Genomic DNA, 22616 nt, shown 5'->3' on the forward strand with positions numbered 1-22616 from the left:
GAACAACAGGAATGACAGAGACCCTACCTACATGGCATACAAAGCCTAAAATATTTACTGTCTGATCCTTGACACAAAAAGTTTCCCCTGCCCTGGAGCAGTGGTTCTTAAGCACATGCATCAACCGGGCACAGTGGCTCATGCCTGTAATCCCCACACTTTGGGAGGCCGAGGCAGGTGGATCACCTGAGGTCAGCAGTTCGAGACCAGCCTGATCAACATGGTGAAACCCGATCTCTACTAAAAATACAAAAAATTTGCTGGGCGTGGTGGCACACACCTGTAATCCCAGCTACTCAGGGGGCTGAGACTGGAGAATCACTTGAACCCGGGAGGTGGAGGTTGCAGTGAGCCGAGATTGCGCCACCGCACTCCAACCTGTGCGACAGAGTGAGACTCTGTCTCAAAAAAAAAGAAAACGTGTATCAGAATCAGCTGGCAGGCTTGTTAAAGCACAGATTGCAGGATCCATTGCCAGATTCTGTCACTCTGGGCTGGAGCCTGAGAACGCGCATTTCTAGTCATTGCCTGGTGATGCTGATTCTGTTGGTCTTGGCACCATACGTGGAGGAGCACTGCTCTAAGGGGAAAGGGCCTCCTCCCCGAGGCCAAGGAATTGACAGCAACTTGATTTTTCTCCCCGTTTAAAAAAGTTAAAATATAACTCATACCATAAACTTAGTCCTTTTAAAGTATGCAGTTCAGTGGTTTTTAATGTCACAAAGTTATACAAGCATCACCACTAATTCCAGAATTATTTTGAGACAGGATCTCACTCTGTTACCCGGGTTGGAGTGCAGTAGTGCAATCACTGCTCATTGCAGCCTCGACCTCCTGAGCTCAAGTAATCCTCCTGCCTCAGCCTCTGGGGTAGCTGGGACTACAGGCTAATTTGATTTTTTTGATGAGGTCTCACTATGTTGCCATGATCTCGAACTCATGGCCTCAAGCGATCCTCCCCCACCTCAGACTTCCAAAGTGTTGGAATTACACACATGAGGCACTGCATCTGGTCTCAGAACATTTTTCTTAGCCCCAAAAGAAACCCCATACCCATTAGCAGTCACTCCACATTCTCCCTACCTGCCAGCGCCTCACAATTCACTTCCTGTCTTTAGAGATTTGCATATTCTGAACATTTCATGTAAGTGGAGTAATGCAGTATGTGGCCCTCTGTGTCTGGTTTCTTTCCTTAGGATAATGTTTTCAAGGTTCATCCATGTTGTAGCATATGCAATTTGATTTTAGCTGGTGTCTGAACAGAAAAGTCTGTCTTTGAGCTGGCTTCTTTAGGACAGGAGACCTGGCTTTATTTCCAAAAGCAAATAGGAAAAGAGAAACATTACCAGAGCCAGTAGAGCTTGGAAACAACTCCTGACTGATGTTCTTTCAGAACCTACAACGTTTCCCCTTCCTTCTCAGCTCCTCAAGCCTCTCGGATTTCCTGTTCTCTTATAGACAACCGCTCTTTTGGAAATGTCTGGAAGGTATGTGGTGGCTATAATGTTCAGGGACATTCTAAAAAGTGGTCACTCAAACTGCATCTCAGTCTCATTTTGTAACATCTCTCTTTGAGTTGGCTGCTGTGGGATGTTGAATGAGAGGCAGTTAAGGTTACTAAAAAGCCTTGGTGTGGGAAGTGCTAATCCAGACTGTCCTATCCAATAGCTCAGCTTGAGCTTTCAGGTAAAAGGAGAAAGGGAAGTTGGGGCAAAATCCCCTGTGTTTGCCAAACTGAATTGTGGTTTCTTATTTATTGAGAGAAAGGGGGTATCACTTTCTTGCCCAGGCTGGAGTGCAATGGTATGATCATGACTCACTGCTGCCTCAGCATCTTGGACTCAAGTGATCCTCCTGCCTTAGCCTCCCGAGTAGCTTCTTTTTCCTGAGTTTGGCTAGAATAGCATGGGTAAAAGGTTCCATTGCTCGGGAGAGGAGGAGGAAGGGAAGAAGAAGAGGTATAGAAGCTTCCTTTTGATCCAAAGTCTTTTCCTCAATCCTGGCTAGAACCAGAATCCTAAAGGTTTCCTGACTACAGGTACATGCCACCATGCCCAGCTAATTTTTAAATTTTTTGTAGACAGAGGGCCTCACTATGTTTCCCAGGTTGGTCTTGAACCCCTGACCTCAAGCAATCCCCATGCCTTGGCCTCCCAAAGTGTTGGGATTACAGGTGTGAGCTGCTACACCCTACCTGGGGTTTCTTAGTGGTGATGAAACCTAGCCTTTATGTGGAAGACTTACAACTTTTTGAGGCCAGGATTTAGAGACCTTGTGCCATGAAAATACTTTGGTCCTTGCCTAGTACTCAATTTTTACTTCTCCTCTAAGGAGCTTGACTTGTGGAATGGATAAATTTCCTTTTTTTTTTTTTTTTTTTTTGAGGTGGAGTCTGGCTCTGTCGCCCAGGTTGGAGTGCAATGGCGCGATCTCGGCTCACCGCAAGCTCTGCCTCCTGGGTTGACGCCATTCTCCTGCCTCAGCCTCCTGAGTAGCTGGGACTACAGGAGCCCGCCACCACGCCCGGCTAATTTTTTTATGTTTTTAGTAGAGATGGGGTTTCACCGTGTTAGCCAGGATGGTCTCGATCTCCCGACCTGGTGATCCACCTGCCTTGGCCTCCCAAAGTGCTGGGATTACAGGCGTGAGCCTGGATAAATTTCTAAGAAACGAGAGATTGGCAAAAATACGTGTCACTTTTTATAGTACTTGGAAAAGCAGGATCAAGATAGAGGCAGAACTATGGACTTTCTTAAACTGAGGGAAAACTGACTTAACTCCTACCTGTTTCCCATTTTTCCAATACTTAAGCCAAGAACAGCTCCCTCTGGGCTCAGATGTGGGCTAGACTGGGCCAGGCTATAAAACACTTTGACAGGTTTTTGAGAGGAAATTGACTGCTATAGTCAACTGTGTTATTTGTCATGGGTCTTCCTTTGTCCATTTATTTTACCAACTTATTTTTTTCTTTTTTTTGAGACAGAGTCTCACTCTGTCACCCAGGCTGGAGTGCAGTGGCACAATCTTGGCTCACTGCAACCTCTGCCTCCCGGGTTCAAGCGATTCTTCTGCTTCAGCCTCCTGAGTAGCTGGGACTACAGGCATGCACCACCACTCCTGGCTAATTTTTTGTATTTTTAGTAGAGACGGGGTTTTTTTTTGAGACAGGGTCTCACTCTGTTGCCCAGGCTGGAGTACAGTGGCACAATCAAGGCTCACTGCAGCCTCAATCTGGTTAGCTCTGGTGATTGTCCCATCTCAGCCTCCCAAGTAGCTGGGACTACAAGTGTGCACCACCATGCTTGGCTAATTCGGCTAATTTAGTTTTTTTATTTTTGTAGAGACAGGGTCTCGCCATGTTGCCCAGGCTGGTTTCAAACTCCTGAGCTCAAGGGATCTACCTGCCTCAGCCTCCCAAAGGGCTAGGATTATAAGCACGAGCCACCACACCTGGCTATTTTACCAACATTGATCAAGCTCTGGTTGAGCCTTGTACAGGATATTATAGGCTTTAAAAGAAGAAGAAAGACCTGGTATGCTGTACAAAAAGCTGCAAACCAGGCAGGCAGATGTAAGTGTTACAAGAATCCAGAAGCAGCAGCAAGGAGTGGGGGCTAGGAGTTTGTAAGCAGGGATCTGTATCTGTAATATGTAAATGAAGTTACTGGGCATCTCTTCAGTGGTCAGTGTGAGTGGAATGTGTGGGAAAATGTAGTGGTGAGAGGTGAGATAAAGAGAAGTAGACAGGGACGAAGTCACAGAGAGGACCGTGTTGGGAAGTTTGGACTCTATTCTGTAGGTAGATGAAGTATTTAAAAGAAGAGGCCATGATATAATAATATTTGCTTTAATGTGGTACGGTTGTAGTGTGTGGCGGAAATTTGAGAGGAAGAATTGGCAACTTGCAGGGCAGCAGGGAAGCCATTTGTATTTAGCTAGAAGAACATGGATTGAAGCAATGGATGATGGATTTCAGAGCAATTTGTGAAGTAGAACCAGAATTTTGTCCGTCGAACTTGGGGTGACGAAGCACTATGCCTCAGATAAAGGTACTATCTTCTAGGGAATTCAAACGGACCTAAGCTGCTATTTGGGCAGTTGAGACCAAGAGAGGCATCCTGGTAATAGTGCTGTGCTTCAAGACAAAAGACATTAAAAGATTTTTACATTGCAATTGTTTTCCTCTTCAGGAGCGCCTGGTTACCTTTCAGGAATAATTTATTTTCCAACACCCTTGAGAAACACTATACCTCTTTTCTTTTTTTGCTGTGGAAAACTGGAAAACTAGTACTTCCGCCACACTCAAGATGGCTACATCAGAAATACACTTTTCCATCCACCTGGGTGGCCCCGCCCCCTTATGAAGCTGCTTCCGCCACTCTCTGCGGGTTGGGACGCATTTTACGCTTCTTCGCAGCATTCAAGATGGCCCGGCTTCCTCCTACTTTTTATTGGCTAGATCGCGTCGTCTTCAAGAGAAGGCTGGACTTATATTTGATCGACAGCTACATTGATCAATGGACAAAGGGCAAGGGCCAATGAAGCGCTGGAACTGGAGAGTCTCTCGCGTGTCTGGGAGGGTGTTTTGCGCGGGGCGGGGTGGAGCAGAGCCGGAAGCGGGAGGGGAGAGTCAAACAGGAAAAGAAGGGAAGAAGGAAGAAGAGGGTGGAGGAGGAGAGGGAGGAGGAGGAGGGAGGTGGCGGCGCCGTGGCGGAGGAGCAGGAGCAGGAGGGGGATGGAGAGGAGAAGGCTCCTGGGTGGCATGGCGCTCCTGCTCCTCCAGGCGCTGCCCAGCCCCCTGTCAGCCAGGGCTGAACCCCCGCAGGTAAGGGGGAGGGGGCGTCTGGGCCATGCTGGGTCCTGGGGGTCGTCGAGGCCTGGCTGGAGGGGTCTGAAGGAGTGTTGTTGCCAAGAGTTGAGGGGTCCTGAGAGGGGCGTCTATGCCTGGCTTGGACAGGATCTAAAGGGGCGTCGGTGTTTAGCTGAGGGACACCTGTGACAGTTTTGGTGTCAAGGAGGTGGCAGAGGCATGATGCCAAGCGAGTGAGGGGCGTTTGAGACGGCAGGTTGGTTAGGTGGGCTGGGGTGACTGTGGCTGGATAGGGGTGCCAAGCTGGGGATGTGGGCCTTATTTGTGTCCCTCTGTGGAGCAGGTGTCCCAGGCAGCAATGCAGTATGTACGTCTGTGTGTGTAGGGGTACACAGGCTATTGAGATGGCCTGTGAGGGAGGGGATCCTGAGAGGATATTTCTTTCAGGATGGACTGGGGCATCTTAGTCCCCCGAGGGCATCTTAGTCCGTTTAAAAAAATATTACTATGTTCCTGGGAGAGACTTGGCCCCATTTTTAAATCTGTAAGCCATGGCGCCCTTGGTTGGAGGCAGGACTCTCAGAAGGCAGGTGGGATGAAACAGAGTGGAACCCCTCAGGAGGAGGAGCACACTTGAGCTGTAACAAGCTCTTGCTGTTAGGCTGGCTGGCCTGGGAGAGCAAGTCACGGATGCTGATCTGAGCCAGCTCAGGGCTTTTGACCAGAGGGTGGTTCTGATGCCAATATGGGCAGCAAATGGAGCACCCTAGCTTTTCTTGCTGGGTGGCTTGCTCTTTATCCAGGCAGAGAAGCTTGTTTGTGCTGATTCCAGCTCCAGCTGGCATTTCGAAACCCTAATGGGAGCGTTACTCCTGGTGCCAAGTTGGGTGGGGTGCAGTGGGGGCAGTCACCCCTCCTTCCTTGCATTTGGCAAAGCTTTATTATTCTTTTTTTCTTCACTTTCTGTTCTTTTCCCCGTTTTTTCAGAAAGGCATACACACATAGACGCATAGCGTAATGGCAAAGTCTATACAACTTAGCGCTTGAACTTGTGTTGTGAACAAGAGCAGAAACTGAGTGCCAGCAAAAATACTTATTTTTTCTCTAGGAGTTTTAGGGCTGCCTTTTCACAGATACATCTTGTTTTGCCCATTATCCTTTATTTTAAAATACTGATTAAAAAATAAGTTGAAATTCACATGACAAAAACCATTTTAAAGTGAACAATTCAGTGGCATTTAGTACACTTACAATGTTGTGCAACTACCACCTCTATCTAGTTCCAAAACATTTTCATCACCCCAATAGAAAACCTCGTCCCTACTAAGCAGTTACTCTCTGTCTCCCTCTTCCCTCAGCCCCTGGCAACCACCAGTCTGCTTTCAGTCTCTATGGATTTATCTATTCTGGATATTTTATATAAATGGGATCCTACAATATGTGGTCTTTGTGCCTGGCTTCTTTCACTTAGCATAATGTTTATAAGCCCCATCCACATCGTAGCATGTACTAGTACTTCATTCCTGTTTATGACCAAGTAACATTCCGTTATCTGTATACCACAATTTATTTATGCATTGAAGTATCTAATTTTTCCTCAGGATATGTTTGTGTATACTAGAAATACCATGTGAAAGGAATGGAGCTCATTTTCTAGCCCAGTGTATTCCCTTTTCGAGGGTTGGGACCCTTCTGTTTTAGCCTTTATTGGGGTTGTTTTTCCAGTGGAAATCATAAACTGGCAGAAGAAATATATTTTCTTTGTTTACTAGAAAAGTTATAGCCCTCAGGACTGGTAAAGTATAGGTATTGACAACAAAATATAGAATATAGTAAATACAGAATTTACTTTTCCTTTGCACATGTCTGTTTCTGTAAGTATCTTGAAAAGGCTGTCCCCAGTAACCAATAAATAACATCGGTAGAGGGTTGGTTTAGGAATGTCAAAGCCTTTGGAGATGGGCTGGTAAAGATAGGAACTAGATCCACTTTTTCAGCAAGGGGGATGATGGAAAGTGGAGGTTCCTACCAGGTCCTGGAGCCTGGGAGGTGTTGTGAAGATGTGGAAGGGGATTGTTAATGTTATATCCTAATTGGAGTTTGCAAACCACAGGCTGCTTTCTTATATCTCTGGCACTTCTAATACTTAATTTTGGGGACAGGTGTCTTTTGTACTTTGTTCCATTTGGATGAATGCTATCACTGACCAACAGCTGTTACACAGTTACAATTCCTGCAGAGAAGGGAAAGTTTTTGTAATGAGCAGTGGCCCTCTTCCTAACCAGCCCCCACATAACCTCACTCCTGACGCTCCCTATACAATTCCATCCCCCACCTTATACCCCTGTCTCTTTCTGTCCGGGAGTACTAGATATCTATAGTGAGATTTCTGTTTTGAATTTTAACCTTCGGAATGCAAGTTATTATATAATTATTAACTCTGAATCCACCGTAATTTAGTCAGTGTATTTTTTTGGGTTTTTTTTGGGGGGGTGGGGGAAGGGGTTGCTTGTACAAATCAGTAAGGAAAAAAAAATCCCAAGGCCATTTTGGCACAGGGCATACTTTAAGTACCCACTGTCCTTAATTCAACAATGAAGTCCAGCTAACTTTGAATTCAGGAGGACTTACTGTACTCATTCCGTATCGAATAATGGTATTGGTACCTTATTGCATTTCTCCCACAAAATTGATCTACTTACAATACAGTCTTTTTTTTACATACACTTTTTTTTACATACACAATCTTTTTTTTACGTACACATTTACCATCAGAAATAAATGATACTAGGCAACTTGCTTTCCCTGTTACCAGCTCTGCACTGAAACAGCCATTTCTTGTTATGCAGGCGGGCCCTGGAAAGTTCATCAGCTAGTTCATTCTGTGGTTAGGAACTTAGACTTAACTCTCCTACAGGTTATGACATTACAACTCACAGACATGAATCCTTAAATCTATAAAGAATGAAAAAGGCTGGGCGCAGTGGCTCACCCCTGTAATCCCAGCACTTTGGGAGGCCAAGGCAGGCAGATTACAAGGTCAGGAGATCAAGACCATCCTGGCCAACATGGTGAAACCCCATCTCTACTAAAAATACAAAAATTAGCCAGGCATGGTGGCGCACCTGTAGTCTCAGCTACTTGGGAGGCTGAGGCAGAAGAATCGCTTGAATGTGGGAGGTAGAGGTTGTGGTGAGCCAAGATCATGCCACTGCACTCTAGCCTGGTGACAGAGTGAGTCTCCATCTCAAGAAAAAAAAAAAAAGAATGAGAAAACAGTAGAGGCTCCAAATAGTAAGGCTCCAACAGCCTTGGCATTTGTTTCCTCCAGTTAAATTATCATTGAGATACATAGAGTTTCTTTCGGTTGTTTAGATTTAACCAGAATGTTTGTTTTTGTTGTTTTTGTTTTGTTTTTGAGACAGGATCTCACTCTGTTGCCCAGGCTGGAGTGCAGTGGTGTGATGTGATCTTGGATCACTGCAGCCTCGACCTCCCAGGCTCAAGCGAGCCTCCCACCTCAGCCTCCTGAGTAACTGTGACTACAGGTGCATGCCACCACACCCTGCTAATTTTTGTATTTTTCTGTAGAGATGGGGTTTCGCCATGTTGCCCAGGCCGGTTGCGAACTCCTGGGCTCAAGTGATCTGCCCATCTCAGCCTCCCAGAGTGTTGGGATTACAGGCGTGAGCCACCGTGCCCGGCCTAAACAGAATATTTGACTATGTTATTTAAAACAAAGTTTTGGTAGAAATGTCTTTTTTTCATAGGGTAACTCGGCCGGTGGTTTAGGGACGAATCTCTAGAGATGCAGTCCTTACCTTTCCTTTGCCAAGCTTAAAACTTTGAGCTGGGCCGGGCACGGTGGCTCACGCCTGTAATCCCAGCACTTTGGGAGGCCGAGGCGGGTGGATCATGAGATCAGGAGATTGAGACCATCCTGGCTAACACAGTGAAACCCCGTCTCTACTAAAAATACAAAAAATTAGCCGGGCATGGTGGCGGGTGCCTGTAGTCCCAGCTACTCGGGAGGCTGAGGCAGGAGAATGGCGTGAACCCGGGAGGCGGAGCTTGCAGTGAGCCGAGGTCGCGCCACTGCACCCTCCAGCCTGGGCAACAGAGCGAGACTCCGTCTCAAAAAAAAAACTAGACAAACAAAAAACCTTTGAGCTGGATGGGGGCCCCAGTTCCTGCTGTTTTTTCCCACCTAACCCTCAATGGTATACCCTTTGGTTCCCACCTTACCTTTACTCACCTCCATTCCCAGTTTTCAGTCTGGAAGCCCTACTCCATTCTCCTTTCTTACAAATGGTATTTCAATGCCATTACCATCATTCCTTCTTATACAATAGTGGGATGCGAGACTTCCAGATTCTAATCCCTTTTACCTCACCTTCTTAGTGCGTTTGATATACCAAAGTGTAAAATCAGCACCTTGAGTTTCTGTAAACTCTTTCAGTGGAAATCAGTAGGCATCAAAGAATGGACATTTACTGAAATGTCTACTCTTTGCAGCAGGCTATTATTGCTAGGCCCTGGGAACCATCAAATGAGTATGGAATCCCTGTTGCCCAGGAGCTGGAAATCTTGTGGCAAGGACAGATAGCACACACAGTGAATTGTAATCCAGAGGTTTTGCTGAAATGGAAGTACAAACAAAGGACTGTCAGAGCAACTGATTCTGCTAGGGCAGGAGGAAGATGGGGTGCTAGGAAGAACCTCATTAAGGAAAAAGCATTTGTTCAGGACTTTAAAGGTTGATAAGGATGAGTAGAGTATCTACGGACCAGGAAGGGAAAAAATGGATTCCAGTGTGGAAGAATGAAAATGGAGAGTGTGTTTGGAGGTGACATGTACTCTGTGGCAGAAGCTTTGTGCGTGGATGTGTAGAGGAGTGTGGAAGTGGGGGAGGCTCGAAAGAGAGGCTGTTGTCACATGGTCAGGAGGCCTTTCATCCATTCATCTAAGGCTGCACCGTCCAGTAGAACCTTCTGGGATGCTGGAAATGATCTCTCTCTGTGCTGTCCAATTCAGTATCCACTTAGCCAGGTGGCTGCTGAGCATTTGAAATGTGGCTAGGATAACTGAGGAACTGAATTTTGAAACATATTTAATTTTGAAACATATTTGTTTATTTACATATTTTTATTTTTTAGAGACAGAATCTTGCTCTGTTGCCCATAGAGTTTCTGTCACTGGAATGCAGTGGTGTAGTCGTAGCTCACTGCAGCTTTGAACTCCTGGGCTCAAGCGATCCTTCCGCCTCAGCCTCCCAAGGAGCTAGGATTGTAGGTGCATGCCACCACACCTGGCCCTATATTTAATTTTTTTTCTCTCTTCTAAAAAAATTTTTTTTTAAAATAGAGATGGGGGTCTCACCATGTTGCTCAGGTTGGCCTAGAACTCCTTGGGCTCAGGTGATCCTTCCACCTTGGCCTCCCAAAGTGTTTGGATTACAGGCGTGAGCCACCATGCCTGGCCTGATTTTTTTTAATTAAAAAAAAATTTTTATAGAGAGGAAGTCTCACTATATTGCCCAGGCTGGTCTTGAACTCCTTGGCTGAAGTGATTTTCCTGCCTCAGCCTCCCAAAATGCTGGGATTGTAGGTGTGAGCCACTGTTCCTGGCCCTCCATATTTATTTATTTATTTTTTTTTTTGAGATGGAGTTTCGTTCTTGTTGCCCAGGCTGGAGTGCAATGGTGCAGTCTCGGCTCACTGCCACCCCTGGCTCCCGGGTTCAAGTGATTCTCATGCCTCAGCCTCCCAAGTAGCTGGGATTACAGGCACTGCCACCATGCCTGGGTAATTTTTTTCGTATTTTTTTTGTAGATACGGGGTTTCACCATGTTGGCCAGGCTGGTCTCGAACTCCTGACCTCAGATGATCTGCCCGCCTTGACCTCCCAAAGTGTTGGGATTACAGGCATGAGCGACCACGCCTGGCTGCCCATATTTAATTTTTTATATCAACTTTATTGAGATATAATCAGGTCAGGCGCAGTGGTTCACACCTGTAATCCCAGCACTTTGGGAGGCCGAGGTGGGTGGATCATTTGAGGTCAGGAGTTCTAGACCAGCGTGGCCAACATGGTGAAACCTCATCTCTACTAAAAATACAAAAATTAGCATGCACCTGTAATCCCAGCTGAGGCAGGAGAATCGCTTGAGCCCCATAGGCAGAGGTTGCAGCGAGCCTAGATCGCGCCACTGCACTCCAGTCTGGGCGATAGAGTGAGACCCTGTCTCAAAAAAAGAAAAAAAAAAAACTTGATTGAGATAATTTACATGCCAAAAAAATTCACCCTTTTAAAGTATACATAAATTGGTGTTTCAGTATAGTTACAGAATTTGTGACTATCAGTGCTAATTTTAGCATATTTTCTTTTTTTTTTTCCTTTTGAAACGGAGTCTTGCTCCGTCGCCCAGGTTGGAGTGCAACCTCCGCCTCCAGAGTTCAAGCGCTTCTCGTGCCTCAGCCTCCTAAGTAGCTGAGACCACAGGTGCCCACCACCACGCCCGGCTAATCTTTTGTATTTTTAGTACAGACGGGGTTTCACCGTGTTAGCCAGGATGGTCTCGATCTCCTGACCTGGTGATCCGCCCGGCTTGGCCTCCCAAAGTTCTAGGATTACAGGCGTGAGCCACCACGCCCGGCCCAATGTTAGCATATTTTCTTTACCCCAGAAAGAAACCCCATAGCCATTAGCAGTCACTTCCCTTTCTAGCCCCTTTTCTTCCATCCCTTAGTGACCACTGATCTACTTGCCATTCGTATGGATTTGCCTATTCTAGACATTTCATATAAAGGGAATGGAATGGTAAACTATGTGGTCTTTTGTGGCTTATTTCACTTACCATAAGGTTTTCCTTTCTTTTTTTGAGACAGAGTCTCACTCTGTCGCCCAGGCTGGAGTGCAGTGGTATGATCTTGGCTCACTGCAACCTCTGCCTCCCGGGTTCAAGTGATTCTCCTGTCTCAGCCTCCTGAGTAGCTGGGACTTACAGGTATGCACCACCATGCCCAGCTAACTTTTGTATTTTTTAGTAGAGATGGGGTTTTGCCATGTTGGCCAGGCTGTTCTTGAACTCCTGACCTCAGGTGATCTTCCCAACTTGGCCTCCCAAAGTGCTGGGATTACAGGTGTGTGCCACTGCGCCCAATCAAGGTTTTCTTTTTTCTTTTTCTTTTTTTTTTGAGACACGATCTCCCTCTGTTGCCTGGGCTGAAGTGCAGTGGTGCAATCTCGGCTCACTACAATCCCCACCTCAAGCAAACCTCCTATATCAGCCCTCCTAGTAGCTGGAACTACAGGTGCGCACCCACACCCAGCTAATTTTTGTACTTTTTGTAGAGATGGAGTTTCACCATGTTGGCCAGGCTGGTCTTGAACCCCTGGGCACAAGCGATCTGCTTGCCTTGGCCTCTCAAAGTGCTGGGATTACAGGTGTGAGCCACCACACCTGGCCAATGTTTTATTTACTTAAAATAATTTAAACTAAATAGCTGTATGTAGATAGTGACTACATATTGGAGGATACTGATCTAACAACTTTCCAGAGTAAGGGTTTGGTACAGTCAAACCTAGTGGTCATGTCATGGGCTCTGGGGTCAGACCACCTGAGTTCCAAACTTGATACTGTCCTTGAGCAAGTTACATAACCTCTTTATGCCTCAGCTTCCTCATCTATAAAATGGGAATTGTACTAGTATGGGGTTGTCGTGAGGTGAAAAGACATAATATATGTAAAGCTCTTGGAATATATTCAGTGATTATTAAGTATAATAATAATTATCACCATTATTGCTATTGGCAGTCCTCAGAGTGTATTATGGTTTGTAAGTTAGTGTCAGCTCCCAGACTAACTTCAGGAACTGAGATCTGGAGATTTTGCAAGTGACTTTCTTGATTCTGTTCTATGTCTGAATTTAGGTTTGGGGAGAATTTTGTTCTTCCAGAGGACATTAGTCACTGTCACAGCTTGGGAGTGCCACTGGTATCTAGTGGGTGGAGGCCAGGGATGCTGCTTAGCATCCTGGAATGCTCAGGACAGCCCCCCATGACAAAGACTTTTCCAGCCCAGAATGTCAGTGGTGCCGAGGTGGAGAAATCCTGGCTTAGTGGGACCTGCTGTGGCCTTACCAGGTCCTGTTCATTATTGCAGAGCTTGGGGTCAGCCTTCCTGCAAGAACAACATAGCGTTGTGAAGTGTATGAAATAACCTTGGACAGCAAGTTTTCGGTGGGACTTGAAGCTTTGATATGCCGAATCTCACTGCCTTTCAGGTTTGTTGATATATGTGGTCAGTCAGCTCTGTCTTGTCAGCCAACATCAAACATTTTGAAAACACATTTTTTTGATCTGTGATTCGGTAAGCAGGTGAGCCTCCCTTATTTACCCCATCTTGAACTTTCTTTCCTCTTGCTTTGATCTGCTCTGTGGTTTTATTTTAAGAACATGATTTGCTTTGGTCCCAGTGAAAGCCTGATGGTCAGTTACTTTATTTTCTCAGTGTCTTCCATAGTCCTGCAACCAATCTGAACTGAGTCATGTTCTTAGAGCTTTTTCCTTTCCCCATTCCAAGTCCTGGCTCTACTCTGATTTTCGGCCTCAGGAATGTTGGTTTGCTCTCACGCATGCTTAGCCTGTGGAAATCATTAGGTGTTCTCAGGGTCTGTCACAAGAGAAGCTAAGTGTCCTGGACCTCAGGGTGGCTGTGTCTTGAGGAGAGTCCTCTTTTCAGGCCCCCAAGAGGCAGCTTATCTGTGGATGTTTGAGCCGTCGGGTCTTTGTTGTTGTCGTGGGTATCTTGCATGGCTTTGGATTCAAAACCACCTGTCTTTTGAATGCCTGTCCACCCCATACCCTTGAGAAGACCTCTTCCTTTCCTGCCATCAGCCATTAGGACTAACACTTGGGAGATCATCAGATTCCAGGTGGTAGAATGGCTTGGGTTGGTTCCTTGCTCCTACTACCCCAGTCATGGACACCACTGGGGCCGCTGATCCCACTGTAACTGCACAGCCAGTAAGAGCAGCCACTGAGTGATGGATTATCCTGCCTCCGCCTCCCAAGTAGCTGGGACTAAAGGCACACGCTACAGCAACAGAGGGTCTTGGTGGCTTGTCTCCTTGGTGGCATACAGTAGACAGGCTGAGGTCTGGTCTGTGGGCACCTCCCTTTTGAAACATCCTTTTCAGTTCCACTAGGTGGAGCAAAGTCTGGCCTGAAAACTGCATGCTATGTGGAAACCACAAACAAAGAAACACAAGTAAATCCAGAACATTGCAACCTGGGAGGTCAAGAAAGGGGAAACAAATCCCATCCTATTGAATTTTAAGGCTTGTTGATACAATTCTGAGCTTTCCTGATCTGGGGATTAAGTAGGTCATCCTCTCAGACTTGTAGATCGCCCGTCTTGCATGGTCTGGGTTTTTGGGATATGCTTGCTTACTCAGTTACATTCCCATAGCTCTGATTTATTTACTTTTGGTTTTCTCCTTTCCACACTTTCTTCTGTGGGAAATCAGAGGAGATGTTTATCTTCTGCTCCTGGTGCTGTCGTCCTCACAGTGCCAAAGCTAAGTTTTGATTCAAGATCTCAGGTGTTTAAAATAATTTAACTTAAACATTTTTGGAAGAGGTAAAAATAAATGTAAGATGTTACAAGAATATCTGTGGCTTGGAAGGGTGGGTCCTAGAATGGAGAGTTACAAAAACATGTCTGTTTTGATTTTTAAATATCTAGCAAGACAAATGTTATGTTGTAACACTTTTATTACACATTCTTTCAGATCAGAGGCGTGCATTCATGGAGAAAATATTCGTATTTTTCAAAATTCTACATGTTGCTTTTTGGTTTGCCATTTCCTAATTTATTTTCCTTATTTAAAATCCCACCTGGCAGTTTCATCAAACACAGAAACAACAAGGAAAAAAACCACAGCTTAGTTTATTGATCAGATTTAAATATTTTTCTCTCTTAGTAGTTCATTTGGGAGAAGAAATTACTATTTGGCTTTCTACACCAGGATGTTGGAATATCGTAGCTCTTTGGAACTTAAATACAGAATTGAATAGTGTGAGTTCATCCTTCTTACTCCTTTCTTTTTCCTTGGATAATTTGTCTTTAAGTTTTGCAAATCCCTTTGCTACATTTGGGAGGGGATGAGGAGCATAAAACCTACCCCAGTATGATTTGGCACTATGGCTGACTTTCCATTTTTCTTCCTTAGAGCTGATTGCTGCTTTTATTTGAGCTTTAAAATACCTTTCACCTTTTTTTTTGAGATGAAGTCTTGCTCTGTCGCCCAGGCTGGAGTGCAGCGGTGCAATCTCAGCTCACTGCAACCTCCACCTCCCAGGTTCAAGCGATTCTCCTGCCTCAGCCTCCCGAGTAGCTGGGACTATAGGCGTGTGCCACCATGCCCAGCTAATTTTTGTATTTTAGTAGAGATAGGGTTTCACTATGTTGGCCAGGCTGGTCTCGAACTCCTGACGTAATCCACCTGCCTCGACCTCCCAAAGTGCTGGGATTACAGGCATGAGACACCGCACCAGGCCCCTTTTTACTTTTTTTTTTTTTTTTTTTTTAGCGTCAGAGTCTCGCTATGCTGCCCAGGCTGGAGTACAGTGGCACAATCGTAGATCACTGCAGCTTTGAACTCCTGGGCTAAAGCGATTCTCCTGCCTCTGCCTCCCAAGTAGCTAGGACTACAGGCACACACTACAGTGTCCAGCTAATTTTGTTTTATTTATTTATTTATTTATTTTTTGAGACGGAGTCTTGCTCTGTCACCCAGCTTTAAAATAACTTTCACTTTTTTTTTTTTTTGAGACGAAGTCTCGCTCTGTTGCCCAGGCTGGAGTGCAGTGGCACGACCTTGGCTCACTGCAACCTCCGCCTCCTGGGTTCAAGCCATTCTCCTGCCTCAGCCTCCCCAGTAGGGATTACAGGTGCGCACCACCATGCCCAGCTAATTTTTGTATTTTAACTAGAGATGGGTTTCACCATGTTGGCCAGGCTGGTCTTGAACTCCTGACCTCGTGATCCACCTGCATCAGCCTCCCAAAGTGCTGGGATTACAGGTGTGAGCCACTGCACCCGGCCTTGTTTTATTTTTTGTAGAGGTAGGGTCTTGCTATGTTGCCCAGGCTGGAGTACAGTGGTGATTCACAGGCATAGTCATAGTGCACAGCAGCTTTGAATCCCTGGCCTCAAGTGTTCCTTCTGCCTTAGCCTCCTGAGTAGCTAGGACTATTACTTTTTATTTGAGATGGAGTTTTGCTCTGTTGCCCAGGCTGGAGTGCAGTGGTACGATCTTGGCTCACTGCAACCTCTGCCTCCTGGGTACAAGCGATTCTCCTGCCCCAGCTCCCTGAGTAGCTGGGATTACAGGCACACACTACTATGCCTGGCTAATTTTTGTATTTTTATTAGAGATCGGGATTTCACCATGTTGGCCAGGCTGGTCTTGAACTCCTGAGCTCAAGTGATCTGCCTGTCTTGGCCTCCCAGAGTGCTGGGATTACAGGTGTGAGCCACTGTGCCCAGCCTACATTCTTTTTTAATTATGCAAAAACAACACATGCTCATAACAGTGTTAAATAATAGAAAGATTTAAAAATGTTGGCCGGGTGAGGTGGCTCACGCCTGTAATTCCAGCACTTTGGGAGGCCGAGGCGGGTGGATCACGAGGTCAGGCGATCGAGACCATCCTGGCTAACACGGTGAAACCCCGTCTCTACTAAAAATACAAAAAATTAGCCGGGCGTGGTGGCGGGTGCCTGTAGTCCCAGCTACTCGGGAGGCTGAGGCAGGAGGAGAATGGCATGAACCCGGGAGGCAGAGCTTGCAGTGAGCCGAGATGGCGCCACTGCACTCTAGCCTGAGCGACAGAGTGAGACTCCGTCTCAAAAAAAAAAAAAAAGTTTAGAGTAGAAAGTGAAAGTTTGTGGTTTGGTATGCATTTTTGGTGGTTTTTCTGCTTATGCTGCGTATTCATAGATATATTAATATTCATATATAAACAATTTATATACATATATACATACATATATATATAGACAACCATAAAATTGTTTGGTACGGGTAGGGTTCTTTCTTTGTTTTAAAAACAGAAATGTGGCCATGTGCGGTGGCTCACGCCTGTAATCCCAGCACTTTGGGAGGCCAAGGTGGGCGGATCACAAGGTCAGGAGTTCGAGACCAGCCTGGCCAACATGTGAAACCTCGTCTCTACTAAAAGTACAAAAATTAGCCAGGCATTGTGGCGTGTGGCTGTAGTCTCAGCCACTGAAGAAGCTGAGGCAGGAGAATCACTTGAACCCGGGAGGCAGAGGTTGCAGTGAGCCAAGATCATGCCTCTGCACTCCAGCCTGGGTGACAGAGCAAGATTCTGTCTCGGGGGGTGGTGGGGGGAAGGGATCATTTGTAATGTAGCATTTTACAACATGCATTTTTTTTTAACCTTAATATACTGTGGACTAATTTCCATATTGTAGATACTCCTCTGATTTCTTAAAATACCTGTATGCTGTTGCTTTATACCATGATTTATTTAAACACTTCTCCATTGTTAATGGAGTTTTTGCCATTTCGCACAGTGCTATGTTGAACATTGTACTTATTTCTTTTTGCAATTGTGCTGGATTTCTAAAAGTGTAACTGAGGATTGTGTGGTATAGGGTACGCACATTTAAAGGCTGGAGTAGATAGTGCCACGTTGTTCTCCGGTATGGTTGTATCAGTTTACATTCACATCAATAGGATCTGCAGGCTGGGTCCACTGGCTCACGCCTGTAATCCCAGTACTTTGGGAGACTGAGGTGGGCAGATCGCTTGAGCCCAGGAGTTTGAGACCAGTCTGGGCAACAGAGCGAGACTCCATATCTTTGAGACAGAGTCTCGATCTGTTGCCCAGGCTGGAGTGTAGTGGCACAATCTCAACTCACTGCAGTCTCTGCCTCCTGGGTTCAAACAATTCTCGGGCCTCAGCCCCATGAGTAGCTGGGATTACCAACGTTTGCCACCACACCTAGCTAATTTTTTTGTATTTTTAATAGAGACAAGGTTTTGCCATGTTGGTCAGATTGGTCTCAAACTCCTGGCCTCAATGATCCATCCACCTTAGCCTCTCAATGTGCTGGGATTACAGACGTGAGCCACCACGCCCAGCCCAATTTTTAATTTTTTTATAGAGACAGGGTCTTGCTATGTTGCCCAGGCTGGTCTTGAATTCCTGGCCTCAAGTGCTTCTGCCTCAGCATCCCAAGTAGCTGGGATTATGGGCACAAGTCACCGCACCCAGCGATACTATTATTCTTGTTTGCACATCATTGTGCCCTTGAGTGAGAAGAGTGATGGGGTCACCACCAATGTGGATGGGCGCTGTTTGTCAAGTATGGGGGTCGTCACCCATCTTGACCACAGGGCTAGACCACATGTGGCTCTGTCTGCTCTCGTAAACAATACTGTGCTGCAGTGAGGGGGATCCTTGACTCCTGTCCCCAACCTCCATTTGGCACTTCCTGTTCTGAGGGGAAGATGATTTCTGAGCCTTTTTTTTTTTTTGATACAAGGTCTCCCTGTGTCACCCAGGCTGGAGTGCAGTGGCATGATCATAGTTCATGGCAGCCTGACCTCCTGAGTTCTAGTGACCCTCCCACCTCAGCCTCCTTAGTAGCTGGGACTATAGGCATGTACCGATTATGCCCAGCTAATATTTGTATTTTTAGTACAGACTGGGTTTCACCATGTTGACCAAGCTGGTCTTGAACTCCTGACCTCCAGTGATCCTCCTGCCTCGGCCTCCCAAAGTGCTGGGATTACAGCATGAGCCACTGTACCTGGCACCACCCCCCCCACTTTTTTTTTTTTTTTTGAGACAGAGTCTCACTCTGTCACCCAGGCTGGAGTGCAATGGCACGATCTCGGCTCACTGCAACCTCCGCCTCCCAGGTTCAGGCAATTCCCCTGCCTCAGCCTCCCAGTAGCTGGGACTACAGGTGCCTGCTACCGCGCCTGGCTAATTTTTGTATTTTTAGTAGAGACAGGGTTTCCCCATGTTGGCCAGACTGGTCTCGAACTCCTGACCTCATGTGATCCACCCGCCTCGGCCTCCCAAAGTACTGGGATTACAGGCGTGAGCCACCATGCCCAGCCCTTTTTTTTTAAGTAACAGTTTTATTAAGATCTAATTCACAGACCATAACATTCACTATTTTCAAGGGTATAATTAAGTGGTTTTTAGTATATCCACAAGGTGGGCCACCATCACCGCTATCTTAATTTCAGAATGTTTTCATCACTCCAAAAAGAAGCCTTATAGCCATTAGCATTCATTCCTCTTACTTTCTTCCCTTCAGTCCCTGGCAACCACTAATCTACTTCCTGTTTCTATGGATTTATCTATTCTGGACATTTCATATGAATGGAACCATACACCATGTGGTCTTTTATGACTGGTTTTCTTTACTTAGCATGTTTTCAAGGTTCATCCATGTTGTAGCACGTATCAATACTTCATACCTTTTTATGGTCAATTAATGTAGATCCAGCCCTATGGGGCTTAGCGGGTGTTCTCCCTGTGTGCAGAGACGAGAGATTGTAATAAATAAAGACACAAGACAAAGAGATAAAGAGAAAGCAGCTGGGCCCGGGGGACCACTACCATCAAGATGCGGAGACCGGTAGTGGCCCCGAACAGCTGGGCTTGCTGAGATTTATTGCATACAAGACAAGGGGGCAGGGTAAGGAGGGTCAGTCTTCTAAGTGGTTGACAAGGTGAAGCAGGTCACGTGATTACAGGATAGGGGGGCCCTTCCTTTTAGGTAGCCAAAGCAGAGAGAGAAGGCAGCATACGTCAGCGTTTTCTTCTCTGCACTTACAAGAAAGATCAAAGACTTTAAGACTTTCACTATTTCTTCTACCGCTATCTACTATGAACTTCAAAGAGGAACCAGGAGTACGGGAGGAGCATGAAAGTGGACAAGGAGCGTGAGCATTGAAGCACAGCACCACAGGGAGGGGTTTAGGCCTCCGGATGACTGTAGGCAGGCCTGGATAATATCCAGCCTTCCACAAGAAGCTGGTGGAGCAGAGTGTTCCCTGACTCCTCCAAGGAAAGGAGACTCCCTTTTGTGGTCTGCTAAGTAACAGGTGCCTTCCCAGACGCTGGCGTTACTGCTTGACCAAGGAGCCCTCAAGCGGCCCTTATGCGGGTGTGACAGAAGGCTCACCTCTTGCCTTCTAGGTCACTTCTCACTATGTCCTTTCAGCACCTGACCCTATACCTGCCGGTTATTCCTAGGTTATATTAGTAATGCAACAAAAAGTAACATTAAAAGCTAATGATTAATAATGTTTATAATAATGATTGATAATTGTCCATGATCATCTGTATATCTAATTTGTATTATGACTATTCTTATTCTAACTATTTTCTTTATTATACTGAAATAGTTTGTTCCTTCAGTCTCTTGCCTTGGCACCTAGGTACTCTTTCGCCCACAAATTAATACTCCATTTTATAGATATACTCCATTTTATTTATTCATCAATTGATGAACATTTGAGCTGTTTCCAGTTCGGGACTATTATGAATAATGCTGCTGTGAACGTTGGTGTACAAGTTTTTTTTTTTTTTTTTTTTGGTTTTAGAGATGGGGGTCTTACTATATTGCCCAGGCTGGGGAGTAAGCTATTCACAGGCAAGATCATAGCTCACTACAGCCTCCAACTCCCAGGCTCAAGCGAATCCTCCTGCCTCAGCCTCCTGAGTAGCTGCGACTACAGGCACATGCCACTCTGCTTGGCTTGATGTACAAGTTTTTATGTGGACTTGTTTTTAATTATCTTGGGTATATACGTAGGAGTGGAATTGCTGGGTTATTTGGTAATGCTGTGTTTAACTTTTTGAGGGACTTCCAGACTTTTCTGAAGCAGCTGCACCATTTTACACCTCCACCAGCAATGTATGAGAGTTCCAATTTCTCCAACACTTGTTATTGTCTGCCTTTTTAATTACAGCCATGCTAGTGGGTGTGAAGTAGTTTCTCATTGTGATTTTGATTTGCATTTCCCTAATGACTAGTAATATCAAATATTTTTTTCTGTTCTTATTGGCCATTTGTCTATCTTCTTTGGAGAAATTTCTATTCAATCCTTTGTCCATTTACCCTTATCTGACTTGGGGGCCAGAGGTCTTCCCAGTGAGTGATGCCCAGGGTGAGATTTTCTTTTAAACTGGGCTCGGTCAGGGCTCTGGCATTTCCAGACCTGGCTATGTTCCTGCCTTGTCTTGTGACCCTGGGCCACTTAACCTCTCTGAGCCTTCCTTATTTCTTTCTTTCTTTTTTTCTTTTTTCTTTTCTTTCTTTCTTTCTTTCTTTTTTTTTTTTTTTTTTTTGAGATGGAGTTTTGCTCTTATTGCCCAGGCTGGAGTGCAATGGCATGATCTTGGCTCAGCGCAACCTCCGCCTCACGGGTTCAAGCGATTCTCCTGCCTCAGCCTTCTGAGTAGCTGGGATTACAGGCATGCGCCACCATGCCCTGCTAATTTTGTATTTTTAGTAGAGATGGGGTTTCTCTATGTTTGTCAGGCTAGTCTCGAACTCCTGAGCTCAGGTGATCGCCTGCCTCAGCCTCCAAAAGTGCTGGGATTACAGGCGTGAGCCACTGCGCCTGGCCGAGCCTTCCTTATTTCTATCAGCATTGCCCAGAGACTGCTCTGAGGCCAGCCATTCTGTGATAAGAGGCCCGTGTGGTCAGAGAAGGCTCCCCTCTCGTTTGGGGAATCTTAGTGCGTATGCTTACAGTTCAGCTTCTGAACAGTCACACAGTTAGGACATCTATATGAATCTTTTATCCAATATTTAAATTGCAAATGTTTTCTCCCGTTCTGTTTTGCCCCCACTTTTTTTTGAGATGGAGTCTCAGTCATCTGGGCTGGAGTGCAGTGGCACAATCTCGGCTCACTGCAACCTCTGCCTCCCGAGTTCAAGTGATTCTCCTTCCTCAGCTTCCTTAGTAGCTGGGAATACAGGTGTGTGCCACCACACCTGGCTAATTTTTATTATTTTTTAATTTTTTGTGTTTTTTGGTAGAGACAGGGTTTCACCATGTTGGCCAGGCTGTTTTTTTTTTTCTTTTCTTTTCTTTTTTTTTTTTGAGATGGAGTCTCACTCTGTTGCCCAGGCTGGAGTGCAGTGGCGTGATCTTGGCTCACTGCAGCCTCCACCTCCTGGGTTCCAGTGATTCTCCTGCCTCAGCCTCTCGAGTAGCTGGGATTATAGGCACCTACCACCATGCCTGGCTAATTTTTGTATTTTTAGTAGAGATGGGGTTTTCCTGTGTTGGCCAGGCTGGTCTGGAACTCCTGACCTCAGGTGATCTGCCTGCCTTGGCCTCCCAAAGTGCTGGGATTACAGGCGTGAGCCACTACACTCAGCCTTAAATTTTTTTATGTTTAATTTTTTCTTTTTTTGAGACGGAGTTTCACTCTTGTTGCCCAGGCTGGAGTGCAATGGTACAATCTTGGCTCATTGCAACCTCCGCCTCCCAGGTTCAAGTGAGTCTCCTGCCTCAGCCTCCCGAGTAGCTGGGATTACAGGCACCTACCACTATGCCCAGCTAATTTTTTGTATTTTTAGTGGAGACAGGGTTTAACTGTGTTAGCCAGGATGGTCTCGATTTCCTGATCTCGTGATACACCCACCTCGGCCTAATTTTTTGTATTTTTAGTAGAGACGGGGTTTCACCATGTTGGCCAGGCTTGTCTTGAACTCCAGATCTCAAGTGATCCAC

General features: G+C 45.8%; 1 protein-coding gene across 2 annotated transcripts in view; it reads left to right on the plus strand.

Moving 5' to 3' along the window:
• The first annotated feature begins 4601 nt into the window (after nucleotides 1–4601).
• WBP1L (WW domain binding protein 1 like) overlaps nucleotides 4602–22616 on the plus strand; it is a 75855-nt gene continuing 57840 nt past the window's right edge. Inside the window, exon 1 of one of the 2 annotated variants that reach the window (XM_054436842.2) lies at nucleotides 4602–4825. In XM_054436842.2, the coding sequence (XP_054292817.1) occupies nucleotides 4736–4825 (90 nt within the window). In that variant the 5' untranslated portion in view covers nucleotides 4602–4735. Of the gene's footprint in view, nucleotides 4826–12979; nucleotides 13096–22616 lie in introns of those variants that run through there. The other variant, XM_063670219.1, reaches the window with a different exon arrangement.

The sequence above is a fragment of the Pongo pygmaeus genome, chromosome 8, assembly GCF_028885625.2.
Source record: "Pongo pygmaeus isolate AG05252 chromosome 8, NHGRI_mPonPyg2-v2.0_pri, whole genome shotgun sequence".
Classification (NCBI taxonomy): Eukaryota; Metazoa; Chordata; class Mammalia; order Primates; family Hominidae; genus Pongo; species Pongo pygmaeus.